The sequence below is a fragment of the Lycium barbarum genome, chromosome 2 (genome assembly GCF_019175385.1).
Source record: "Lycium barbarum isolate Lr01 chromosome 2, ASM1917538v2, whole genome shotgun sequence".
Taxonomy (NCBI): Eukaryota; Viridiplantae; Streptophyta; class Magnoliopsida; order Solanales; family Solanaceae; genus Lycium; species Lycium barbarum.
The window spans coordinates 14104978-14118936 of NC_083338.1; the positions used below are offsets into that span (position 1 = coordinate 14104978).

A 13959-nucleotide genomic window follows, 5' to 3' on the forward strand; every position below is an offset into this window, starting at 1 on the left:
AACATAACTAATAGTATGCCCCATAAGGCGTAAGTTTTCCTTAAGGCATAACTAAAGGTTTTCCTTATAAGGCAATGTTTAAATTTTGCTATGCCCCCTCTGGCAGACTTTTAGTTGTGTTTAACTAGAAGTCTGCCGGAGGGGGGCAGACTTTTAGTTGTGTTTAACTAGAAGTCTGCCGGAGGGGGCAGACTTTTAGTTGTGTTTAATTAGAAGTCTGCCAGAGGGGGCAGACTTCGCCTTGAAGCATATATATATATATATATATATATATATATATATATATATATATATATATATATATATATATATATACTTTTCAAGATAAACTTTTAATTATGCCTTAACTAAAAAGTGTGTTCCAAAGACATAACTAAAAGTATGCCCATAAGGCATAACTAAACTATGTCTTAGGAAAAATTCTGCCTTATAGGGCAGACTTTTAGTTATGCCGGATCCGGCATAACTTTAGCTTTTCCTTAAAGATTGTATGCTGGATTCGGCGTACACTCCCCCAGTCCTGCCTGGCGAAATTATTTTTTTATTTTATGCCTGAGCGGGGGTTCTGTTATATCCCGTATTTTTGAACGTCAGATTAATTGCTGATGTGGGACCCACACATCGAGATTTTTTTTGGGACATCTGAAAATTCATATGAATCACATATGAGAAGTTAAACACAACTCAAGAAGGACCCTTGGGCCAAATCAAAGTGGAAGTCCTCCAAACGAATATTTTTAAGAAAACGTTTTCGGGTGATCTGACTTCAAGGGGAAAAAACGGTATTATAAGTTTGGAATTTGGAAAAGTATCAAGATATAGAAGTTGTAGATAATTGAATTAGCTTTCCAACCATAGGTCGTGGGTGTCCAAGTAACGTCGGTACAAGGAGATATGAACGTTTTAAGGTCGAAAGGTCAGTGGGCTAGGCCCAACTCGGGACCAAACCGAGTTGGCCCAAAAAAAAAATCAAAAAAATAATAAGGCCCAAATTTGTGAGGCCCAACCGGCCATGGTTATGGCCCAAGCCCATATTACATAAAATTTGGTCAATAAATAAGATGACTAAGTCATCTTATTCCACATAATGTTCTAGAAATTTCAAGAAAAGCAAGAACAAGAGAGAGAGGAGAAAAACTTAAGGCCATTTCGGCCAAGAGCAATTTTCACAAGAAAAATTTGCAAAAATTCTCCAAAAATCATTTTCTACCAAGTAAAGGGTGATTAACAAGGTGGAGTTGTTGTTGGAGCAAGAAAAATTCAAAATCATACAAGTTGTCAAGTTGTAGTCAAGTGAGAAGTTGAAGAAGAAAGATGAGTTTTGATCTTGTTTTATGTGTTATATATGGTTTATATGTGTTGTAGTATGCTAAAATGGATGAAATTCATGAAGGAGAGAAATATAGTATATGGGCGTGTATATATATATATGTGTGTAGGAGTCATGCTTCAATTATTTTAATTAGTGTTTAGTTGTTATTGTTGTGAATGATATGTGGAAAATGGAAGTTGATTGAGTTTGGAGAGATTGTAGTGGTGTATACATGTTGGAGTCGTGTGAGTGTGCATGGCATATGTGGCCGTGTATACTTGATGTATAGTCGTGTATATTGGTGAGTTGTGAAAGAATAATGAGCGAGTTGTAATTAATATCTTAATCGTTGTGTTGTAGATGTTATATCGCAAATAAAGACTTGATAAGTTTGGTGAAGTATTGGCAATTGGAAGTTTGTGTAAATTGAAAATAATGTTTTTGTATGGAAGACATGTAATGGTATTACTATGATGTTGTTGGAATATATGTATTATAAGGTTATTGTTGTTTCATTGGAATTGGAGAGTATTGAAGGAGGTAGAATGTTAATTGAAGTGTTGGAATGCACCTTGAATGGAATATGTGAATTTTTAGTGTGATTGTTGAATTATGTTAAAAGTTTGGCCGGGTTTGAATTCCCGGATTGTGATTGATGAGAATTTGGCTATGTTGAATGTTGAGGATGGTATATTTACAGAGGAAGTGCTGCCGAAATTTTGGTAGCCAAGTGGTTCCTTAAGATTCTAACTCTAAGTACCCTAATGAAAGTTTGGGTAAATGTGACCAATTTGCAGATTTTGACGAGATTGCAACGTGAATTCGGAATAGCAAAAGAAGCGGAAAGAGGTATGTAAGGCTTCACCCTTCTTTCTATGGCATGTCTTAGTTGAAATAAGTTGGGTAAGAGCCTCGGGGACAACTCGGTTCCCCGGAATCCGCACCTAAAGTTTTCCACTTTTTGTTCAATAGAATTGAACTAGAAAGTGTGCCAATTGTTGGAAAAACCTCCTACACCCTTAGAACTTGTATAAATGGGACCCGATTACCCTAAGACCCTCACAAGTAACGCTATGACACGTAACATACGTAAATCGTATACGCTACCTCATCCGGGCCGAGGTGGGCCCGCTACTCTCGGATTTTTCCTTACAGTCTTGCTTGACTTACTTGAAGTGAATCCAAAGGGAACCTTTGATCCCGATTTCGTTACCAAATGATAAATACTATGACTCCTCTAACGAGGGCACTTCCATGACGATAATGATAACAATGATGTTAGATAAGAGAATATGCCTATGATACGTACTACCGGAACGACTCTATGACTAAGATGACTAAGCTAAGTATCTTATGTAAACATGAAAATGATAAACTAATTTTTGAATATTATTTATATTTCCTAGCTATGACTTTATTTTCTAAAAGATTTCAAAGTCTATGAACTGTCATCTATGATGCCCCGATTTCATTCTACGTTTACTTTAATATTATTCCCCGTTGGTAGTCTCACCTTAAAATACTCGTTCCTTCAAGGTGAGACAAAGCGATCACGAGTATTCTATAATATAATTGGAGGTCACCGACCTTACGTCACTCCGATGACTACATGATTCTTCTTTGGGCTTTCCTGCGTGCCTATGAGACATATGTATATAGGATACGTAAATGCATATAAGACATGTAAATGTATGTAAGATATGTGTATATATTTTTTTAAAACATGCACATGACGAAAGAGCTAGAGCGCTATAGACGCTGATGTACCTACACGACACACGTATATATATATGATAAAAGAGCTAGAGCGCTATAGACGTTGATATATGTACATGATATATGCATGTGTATACGGGGAAAATGGAGGTAAGGGCAGAGCGTTATGAACGCATATCCACCTGATCAGTTGGCATTACATGATATGATATCGTCCCGGACGCGGGATGTGTATATTTATGGTTAAATGGATCGGCTGCCGACGCCTCGGCAATATGAGATGTCCTATTTTATATGTATATGTATATGAACAAGGAAAGATTCTTAAAGGAAAGCTAAGTACGCATAGCACCTGCCAAGGGTATATATATATATATACAGGTTATGTTTCTATCCCAGGACATGTGTTGTAACTCTCTTATGTCATTATACATGATTCATATTTTCTGTATATTACTATTCATGCCTTACATACTCGGTACACTATTCGTACTGACGTCCCTTCTTGTGGACGCTGCGTTTCATGCCGCGCAGGTCAGCAGACAGGCGGATTTGATCCTTAGAAGCTCTACCAGCAGTGCTCCAGTTATTCCGGAGCCTCACTTCCTTGGTACTATTTTGTGTATATATATTCGGGCATGGCAGTACTCAGCCCTTTCTATGTATAAGTGTACTACGTCTAGAGGCTCGTAGACAGATATGTACAGTCAGTTAAGTATAGTTAGGTATATGGTGTTTTGGCATGCTAATGTTGATGTATAAGTGATAACGAAGTTTATTAGTCTATGTTCAGAATGACGCCGCTAATGTTAATGTTCAAAAAAAAAAAATGGCTCTGTTTACATGGCTTGCTAAGAGGTAAAGGTAAAATGATAGACAAGGGGTGCTCGGTACAAGTATCGGGTACTCGTCACGGCCCCTAGACGGGTCGTGACAGGTTCGAACCCAGAACTTCATGTATTCGCCCACCTTTCCAAGCAAAGAGCAAAACTTAAAGACCACAAATATGAGGGGCAAAATTTAAAGACCACAAATTTGAAGGGCAAAATTTAAAGACCACCCCAAAAGAAGGGCAATCCGCGCAAAAAAAATGATAAATGAGAGGGAGAAAGAAAAAGACTGGCCCAAGTTTTAAGTAATGGGTCATTTGCACTTTTTCCCTATTTTGTGCTAGTCTTTAATTTTTGTTTGGTATTTAATATTTTCCCTTCAAAATTCGAACTTATGCTAGATGGGCATAAGTTACGCATCATAATATTCAAAAGTTATGCTAACGCACAGAGGCGGATCCAGGATTTAAATTTTATGGGTTCAATCTATAGATTTTTAGCATTGAACCCATTATTTTTTAAAGTAATGGGTTTATATTTACTATTTATTACAATTTTAATAATTTTTTACACAAAAATTTAGGCTTCGCGTCCAAAGTTTGGGGTTCAGTTGAACCCCAACCTTATAGGCTACATACGCCTCTGCTAGCGCTCTTAAAGAACTTATGCCCCGCTAGACATACGTTCGATTTTGAAAGACAAAAATTAAAGACCAACCCATTTGAAGGACAAAAATTAAACACCAGTCCATTTGAAGGGCAGACCGGGCAACTACTTCTATGTAATGTCATTGACCCATATTCCAACAGTCGAAGATCGACTTAGAGCCTGTTTGGATGGGCTTATGCCTATAAGCTGTTTGCAGCTTATAAGCTAAAAAAAATAAGTTGGGTAGTCTAACTTATTTTTTTTGGCTTATAAGTTGTTTTCAGCTTATAAGCTGCTTTAGATAAGCTAAGTCAAATGGACCCAATTATTTTTTTGAGCTTATTTTAAGCACAAAATGACTTTAAGCTGGCCAGTCAAACACTCAAAAAAACTGAAAACAGCTTATAAGCAACTTATAAGTCAATCTAAACGGGCTCTTAATTTCAAATGTTCAATGTATCTCGGTAATCAAACCAGTGAATAAATTTACTTTAAGCGAGTTTTGCCTTGGTCTAAGCAAAGGAACGTCTAAAAGTGTCCAAAAATTACTTAATAAAAAATATTTCTGACAAAATGTCATAATTTAAAAGAACATTTATCTAGATTAAGAAGTAGGAATAGAACACTTGAATACTGACAAAATACAATAGTTGGAATTAACAAAAAGTAAAGGTGATTCAAGGAAACAACAGAAGATTCGAAAGAGGAGACAGAAACAAGAACATGCTTCGTTGATAATGAAACAAACATGCACAGAAAGATTCCCTTAAGAGAGAAATTCAATGAAATTATTTTTAAAAATTAATAAAAGGGTGAGGGTAAAAAAAGAGGCAAATTCTCTATCGGTCCATAATTTTCTGTTAACACTATGGCCCACAAACTATTTATCTTTGCTTTGTTCAAAGAGTATTACGTGTCTCATCTGGGTTAAATGAAAATATTATAACTCCCAAGATCCAATTTATTTGACATTATTTTCTTATTAGTTTATTTAAATAAAAAAATGTTTATTTTTATAATCCGAAACAATTAATTTTACATTTATACCTGCAGAAGGGTTTATATATTTCGTTGTGCGCCCTCAAACATAGAAACTGATTTGGTGCATTAGTCCAACGCACCACTTAGTCCCTTTGCCCAAGCATGATGACTAGTGTTTGATTCTCAAACTACATTCTTCTTGTCAATATTTTATTTTATTTTAAAAAAATGCATATAAAACATGTAAGTAGCAAGTTTCAAACGAGGAACCTCAATCTTTAAAGTGAGATCTAGGACCGTCGAACCACCCAACAAGCTATGTTATTTATTCTTGTTTAATTTATATGTATCCAGGTACATGTGTGTTTACCAATATTTTCCAACAACGTAGTGTGAGTGTCGCGTGACACCACTTCGTCTAACATGCATATGCTGCCTCTAGTGATGCCCCTGTCGTTTTGATCAAATCTTGGGTCCGCCTATAAATATTATTATCGTTCTTATTTTACGTTATCAGAAGCTTTTATTCACATTTATGTTATGACATTTTAAGGCCGTACATTCCAAAAGTTTTATAGACACACAACTACTAGCTATGGTATCTTTAAAGCCACAAGTTTTAAAAAAAAATCATTTGTTTCCTCAACTTTGTGCAGATTCAAATTATAAGTTTCAAAAAAATTCATTTGTTTCCTCAACTTCGTACAGATTCAAATTATGTCACATAAATTGAAAATTATTTGACATTTTTTTACATGTTCTTGAACACCTTTTACCTTTTGAATTAGCTTTTCGAGTTGATTTAAGTTCTAAGGTTCATATTTTGTTACTTGGTGTAAGTGTCAGACTCCTATATGCAGTCTTGGTTTTTCATTGCTGGCCCCCATATTACATTCTCGTCGGTCTAAATGTCTGGCCTAAATATGCAGAGAATGTTAAGTGGCTCACGTTGGTTGAGAGATTAAGTTATTACTATCTTTTTATATGATTTGTGCAATTTTTACATAATGAATTATAATTTTTCGAGTTGAGTTAGGTTCACCGTACGAGGTCAATTTTCTCCTAGAGTGAGTCCCTACTTTTAACTGTTAATGTGCACTCTATCATTTGACCCGATATAAGATTAAACGGCATTCAAGACACCAGACTTCTCTCTCTTATTTTGATCCTTTTATAACAATACGACAAGTTTTTTCTCCAAGTAATGTCACAATATTGCTTCAATGTGACAAATTTTGTGATCTCCCCGTTATCTCTTATTTCTCGGTACAATTCATTATTGAATACTTCAGCCTCAAATGTACGTTCAATTTAAACTTCGCTAGAAAAAGAATTCTGAAATACTATATAGTGTCAATGGCGTAAGAAGTGAAGCCAAGATTTGAAGTTTGTGGGTTCGGGATTCTAATTCGTCAAAGTTACTGGGTTCTTTTAGTAATTTGTACAAATTTGACAAAAAATTTAATACAAATATATGATTTGGACCAAAGCTACTGAATTCGACCGAACCCAGTCCCAAAGGGCTAGCTCCGCCCCTGAATGGCGTAGCCAGTAGTTTCAGTAAGGGAGATTCAAAATGTAAAAAAATAAATATATGAAGAAGCTAAGAGAATTCAACATTTATTATATTTACATAAGAAAAAAACAGTGGCATAGCCACATGGTAGCTAGGGTGATCAACCGAACACCCTGTGCTGAAAAATTATACAACATCTATAAGTTAAATATCTCTTTTTCCTGGGTATATAGTGTGTTTTGAATACCCTCGACAAGGCAACCTATTTGTGTTTCGATCCCCGTGTTCAAATTTAACACACTTAAAGAAATTTCTAGTTACACCACTGTATTAAGTATTTTGACGAACCGAGTTTAGATAAACCCTTTTAGGTACCCTAGCTCCGCCCACAGTGGGGTGTGTGTGTGAGAGGGGGGGGGGGGGGGGACAGGGAAAACGAAGAGAGGGACATTACTGTGGGGAGTACATGTTGTCTCACTCTATCAACATCTGCCAATATATTGGCCCCGAAACCTCATCGATATTTCTCCATCCTTTCTCTGCAAAACTCATACGCCTTTCTGTCTAGATTCCTTTCTATCTGCTAATAATACTTCTGCCATGCAGCATGCATTACTTCATATATTACACCTAAAGTAAAGCAAAAGGTTCCTCTCCTTTCCCTCTCCCTGTCCCTTTCTCTTTCTAGACTCCTATAGGCTATAGCTAGGTAACTGCTTAAACTGTAACAAATTAATTAAACCATTATGCAGAGGCGGATCCAGAATTTAAATTTTATGGGTTCAATCTATAGATTTTTAGTATTGAACCCATTATATTTTTAAAGTTAGGTATTCATATTTACTATTTATTGCAATTTTAATAATTTTTTACACATAAATTTAGGCTCCGCGTCCAAAGTTTGGGCAGTTGAACCCCAACCTTATAGGCTACATATGCCTCTGCCATCCATTATGCACATCTTCTTCTTCCCACCATTTCGATACTAAGTAGGCGTTTGGCCTTGAAAATCGGATGTTTTTCACTTTATTTTGGAATTTTGAAGTAGGAGTCGAAGATGGGGTTGTGTTTGGTCATAGTTTTGAAAAGAATAGTTGGTTGTTTGAATGTACTGAAAGTGAAAAAAGTGAAACAAGGGTTTAGGTGTTTCCAAATTCCAAATACAACTTCAATAAACTGTAAACTTAATTATTATTGAATATTAATTTTAGGTCATCCTAGGAACCTATAATCTTTAAATTTGGATACAATGTTTGTGTTTGTGTATGTGAAATTATGGATTCACCACTGGACCTTGAGACTGGGTAAATAGCACTTGCACCCTTTTGCTTTCTCGTGAATTTATTCCTTGCATTAAGATCCATGTGTTTGAGTGGTACACAGACAGTATAAAGTTTATTTTTTTACATGGATTTTCCAAGACACTAGGGACAAATTCGATTAAAAGGTAGTTAAGCTTCAGAGAAGAAACTACATCCCCATTTTTTAACCATATAAAAGAATGTTACACAGAATCATAACTAAAAACTTGATTTTAAATGACCAAGAACAACCACCCACCCACCCCAACCAAAAAAAAAAAAAAAACCAACCCCCACACCCTCTTTACTCTACGACATTGAAAGGTTAAGTTACTCATAGTTAATCTTGTGCTGCTTTTTTTAAGAAGAAGAAAAATATTAAAGTGACTCTTGATGAAATTAGAATCCTACTATAAACTTACAACTATTACAGCACGACTTTAATCTCATTTTAATTCACTGATTGAAGTTGAGTAAAAGGGCTTCTAGGCTTTAGCAATTTGCTAATTTGTTTTGGCATAGACATATTTCAACCAAGTTGAAATATTTGTTTGTTTTGTTTCATAGTCCTATCAACCAATTAAGGAGGAAAAAACAAATCGAAAACCCAATGAGAGGGCCAAACTGTTTTAAACAAATAATGTATTTTTTCTACTAAGGGTGGCTACTTGTTCCTAGTCAACTTTTAGGCATCCACTACTAAACATTATCCACGTCTATACAATTTCTTTTATAAATAACAAGAAGCATTTAATTAAGTCAGACGTGAAATGATGAAACATGATGTTTGCTTCGCTGACCATTATCTAATGTCTAAAACCATTTGACTTTGGCACAAAAAAATGGAACATTATTATTATTAATCAGGAAAACAAAATACTAGTACTAAAATATAATCAAATAGGCTAATAATTACCAACAAAATAGGTAGATTAAACAAGTTGGAAGCCCACAACTAACTATTCACTCGGAAATAGAAATTTGACGTATGACTATTTCTTTTCCATTACTAGGAAATTAAACTCAAAAATTGATTAGATGCTTCAGAAAATAACTCTAAAAGTTTAAAGGGAAGCTAGCTTTAAAACATGTCTTCAAAAAGTGTACCAAAAAAATATTGCCCAAAAGAACAAAATTTATTAAACTTAAAAGAAACAACATGTCGCAATCATTTACCATTATGATCAATCCTTCATGTACATGGTTGACCTCGCTACGTAGATAGCACTTTAGAAAAAGATCATCCCTGCATTTTCCATGGATCACAAAAGCTTCATGAACCAAAAGAACAAGAAGGAATATGTTATCTTTCTATATCCTTAACCGGAATTATTAAAGAAATTTGTAATAATAATAATTTCAAATTAATTCTGAATCCACATATTACATTTTGTGTCCTTAAGGAATTTGATTCCCTCACTATTGCTTGAGATCTCACATTAATTCCTCGTAAAATAGAACAGTAATAGCGGCACTTCAAAATACAGAATTTCGACGAACTCAAAGAACAAAGAAAATCAATGCAGAAGAAGAGGTGAAGAAGAATTCAAATTTCGGTATATAAAATCTGAGGCAAGGATTTTGAATCTATAGCCAACGATAGGTATCTGTTCGGTTGCAGAAACTGAAGCCAAGCGAGTGACGATGAGTCATCTTCCTAACTCATAAGCAAGAGTAAAAGTGCTTTTATATTGATAACCTACAAATTATTTTCCTCCTTCTGACATAGGACAAAGTCCTAATTCATTAATTAATCCAAATATCATGAGATCAAACCTCATTCACACCAAAAATCCAACAGAATACACCGATTAATATTTTTTAAAATGATGGTTGTTTTGCCTTTCCTTAGGAAAAAGCACATGAACAACTATTCCATAGTTTATATGATAAGACCCAAGCAAACCTTTATTAATAAAAATGAAAAGACAAAACAAATAGGAGAAAATTAAGAAAAATGATATCTCATGTTCATCATCTTTCTTGTTTTCTTCTTTTTTTTTTTTTTTTGCTCAATTTTGATCGAAGTGAAGAAGTTGACCACAACATTTAGGACAATCTTCAACTTCTTTTGGCACCATGAAATACATCAAACAGCTCTTGCAACCACCCACAACTAGTACTGGTGCAACACTTTTTCCACTTGTACTAATTTGTGGTTGTTCTCTTGAAGATGAAAATGACGATTCTTCTGAAGAAGATCCTTCACTGTAATATGAGTTATCATCTTCATCTTCTGAGTACAAATTATTTTCACCATATGCTTCAACATTTGCTCTTGGATCTTCCTTCGCTTTCATCCCTGTCCTCCAGTTTATATAGTAAATTTCCCCTGTCTACACAATCCACAAATAGAACGTAGAGTCAAAGATTTTTAATAAAGAAATAAACACGAAATTCAACGTCTACCACTTTGATAAAAAAAAAATCACATATACTGTGTAATTTTAGGACAAAAGTGGTTCATTCAGCCCATGCCCACAAATCAAGAAATCAACCCAAAAAATTCCGTACAATGTCAGAGAAAATAAAATGCATGTTTTAAGTATATATAAGCTGGAGAACATAAAACCCATAAGAGTAGTACTACAAAAGATAATTCAGGGACATAGAAGCGGAGCTAGAGTATAGTTTACGAGTTATTTTTAAAAAATTCATTGATTATTTGTAGATTATTAACTTGGAACCCAGAAACTCAAAAGAACTAAAATTACGAACTCATAAATTTTAAATTTTGACTCTGCTTGTGTAAGGACATGTGAAAGAAATGGAAAAATCAATCATTTAGGAATGATGAGTTTGTAATTAATTTTCATTCTTCTTGTTTGTCTGTTGGATAATAAATGAAAGAGACCCAAAAATAAGAAAACTGACCAAACACTAAAGAAACATGAATAACAACAAGCTGCTAAAGTGGAGTAATGCTAATAATCATAAATGAAATCCAAGATCTGGTCATTTAAGGTTATAGGAGAGCAATAAATGTCAAAAGACAAAGATAGAAAAACAAATAATTGCAATATGCCAAAAAAAAAAAAAAAAAACAACATTTGTTTTGTACCTTCAAATCAAGACATTGTTCCCAATGGTAAGGAAGAGAAACCTCAGAATTAAGGTCTAAGGTAGCATCACTTGAGGGATTGGTGTCGAAGGCATGATGATTTTCCGACGAATCGGAAAACCCATCGCCTGGGGCAGCACCGCCAGTAACGTTACTGGCGGTGCTGCCCCGACGATTGTTATTATTCAAAGAACAATTTTGGAGAGATCTCTCTAAAGAAGCTGTTATAGCAGCCATATTTGGACTTGTGGCCATAATAAAAATTTCACAAGCAAATAATAATATGGTTAAATACCCACAAGAGTATTAATTTTGGGAGTTTAATAAATGTGTAAGCTAAATGAGGAAGAAGATAAGAATGGTATTAGTAATCTTGATGGGGGGAAGAAGAGAGAAAAAGAGACCAAAGAGAGTTGGGAATCTTTGAAAGAAAGGGCAAGTATAGTACAACTGCCCTACCAGTTTTTCCACTCCCACGCACTTAATGCTTTCTCCAAAAAAAAAAAAATACGGAAAAGGTCCAAAATTACCCTTGAACTTTGGAAAATAGTTTATTCATACCCTTCGTTATATTTTAGGATCAATTATACCCTTACCGTTATACTATGGGGTCAATTATACCCTTATGTCTAACAGCTACCACGTGGCATCATCCCAGCCCTTAAAAATTATTTTCCCCTCAAATAATTTTTTACCAACTAAAATAACCTAACCCGACCCAATTTTTTTTTTCCAGCCAAAGTGATTCAGACCCAACCCATTACCCCTTGGCTGGAAAAAAAATCGAGTCGGGTTGGGTTATTTTAGTGGGTAAAAAGTTATTTGAGGGGAATATAATTTTAAAGGGCTGGGATAATGTCACGTGGTAGTTGTTAGACATAAGGGTATAATTGACCCCATAGTATAACGGTAAGGGTATAGTTGACCCTAAAGTATAACGAAGGGTATGAATGAACTATTTTCCAAAGTTCAGGGGTAATTTTGGCCCTTTTCCGTTTAGAAAATTAGGGGGTTATTTTTTTCGGAAAAGGGTCAAAATTACCCTTGAACTTTGGGAAATAGTTCATTCATACCCTTCGTTATACTTTAGGGTCAATTATACCCTTACCGTTATACTATGGGGTCAATTATACCCTTATGTCTAACAGCTGCCACGTGGCATCATCCCAGCCCTTCAAAATTATTTTCCCCTCAAATAATTTTTTACCCACTAAAATAACCCAACCCGACCCGATTTTTTTTTCTTTCCAGCCAAGGGGTATTGGGTTGGGTCCGTATCAGTTTGGCTGGATAAAAAAAATCGGGTTGGGTTGGGTTATTTTAGTGGATAAAAAATTATTTTAGGGGAAAATAATTTTGAAGGGCTGGGATGATGCCACGTGGCAGCTGTTAGACATAAGGGTATATTGACCACATAGTATAACGGTAAGGGTATAATTGACCCTAAAGTATAACGAAGGGTATGGATGAATTATTTTCCAAAGTTCAGGGGTAATTTTGGCCCTTTTCCGTTTTCTAAAATCTGAATCCCACATGCATCTCACGTGACCCAAGATTATTTTCCTAAAACTTTTATTCTCTTTTTTGGGATTTATTACTTTAATTATATATACTAGAGGATTGTTTGGTTTTCACATATAAAGAATGATGATTGGCACAAATAGGGCTTTTTTTGGTGCCACCGTTTATATTTTGGTCTCGTTTAAGAAAATTTATAAAAATAAATTCATGAGCATTAATTAGTAACATCCTAATGGTTACTAGAATTTTAAATTGATGGGCAAAATTCGACTTATCATAAAGGCTTACTGATTCATCAGGATTGATGAGCAAAATCTGACTTATAATAAAGTCTTACTAATTTGCCAGGAATGATGGGCAAAATCTGCATTATCATAAAACCTTATGGATTAGTCAGGAATGATGGTCAAAACTCGCATTATCATAAAGTCCTATGGATTAGCCAGGAATGATGGTCAAAACTCGCATTATCATAAAGTCCTATGGATTAGCCAGGAATGATGGTCAAAACTCGCATCATCATAAAAGCCTTACATATTTGACAAGATCGATGGGCAAAACTCGCATTATCATAAAGCCTTACGAATTCGCCAGGATTGATGGTCAAAACTCGCATTATCATAAAGTCTTACTGATTCGACTGAGTTGGTGAGCAAAATTCACATTATCATAAAGCCTTACGGTTTCTCCATGATTTGTGCCAAATCTAGCGATATTTGTTATATTGAATATTCTAGAACATACGAATTATTATGGCGATGTAAAATTTTGATTTATCACAATTCTAATAATAATTCTAGTATTAATATTATTAAATAGTAATCGTAAAAATTGTTAACATTCTTTTATCTTCATTTTCAATTTGAACGATAAATATTCTTTTTCATTTAATTTTTGCCAGGATTTTGTCACAATGTCATGACAAGGCAAAACTTGTTTGCCACAAGTTCTGAAGAACTGCTATAATTTGGCCATGATCATGATGAATTTGACCACAAAGTCATGGATATCGCCACACCTTATTCTGCCAAAAATTTGCCAACATCGTTTTCCTTTTGAAATTTGTCCAAATC

General features: G+C 34.8%; 1 protein-coding gene across 1 annotated transcript; it reads right to left on the bottom strand.

Moving 5' to 3' along the window:
* Positions 1-10097: 10097 nt before the first annotated feature.
* LOC132626229 (protein CURLY FLAG LEAF 1) lies at positions 10098-11835 on the bottom strand. The gene is made up of 2 exons (XM_060341031.1): positions 11366-11835; positions 10098-10640 (listed from the first exon to the last, which is right to left on the bottom strand). Exons 1-2 carry the CDS (start codon positions 11618-11620, stop codon positions 10317-10319), a joined length of 579 nt encoding a protein of 192 aa, XP_060197014.1. The 5' UTR covers positions 11621-11835; the 3' UTR covers positions 10098-10316.
* Between the last annotated feature and the right edge of the window lie 2124 nt (positions 11836-13959).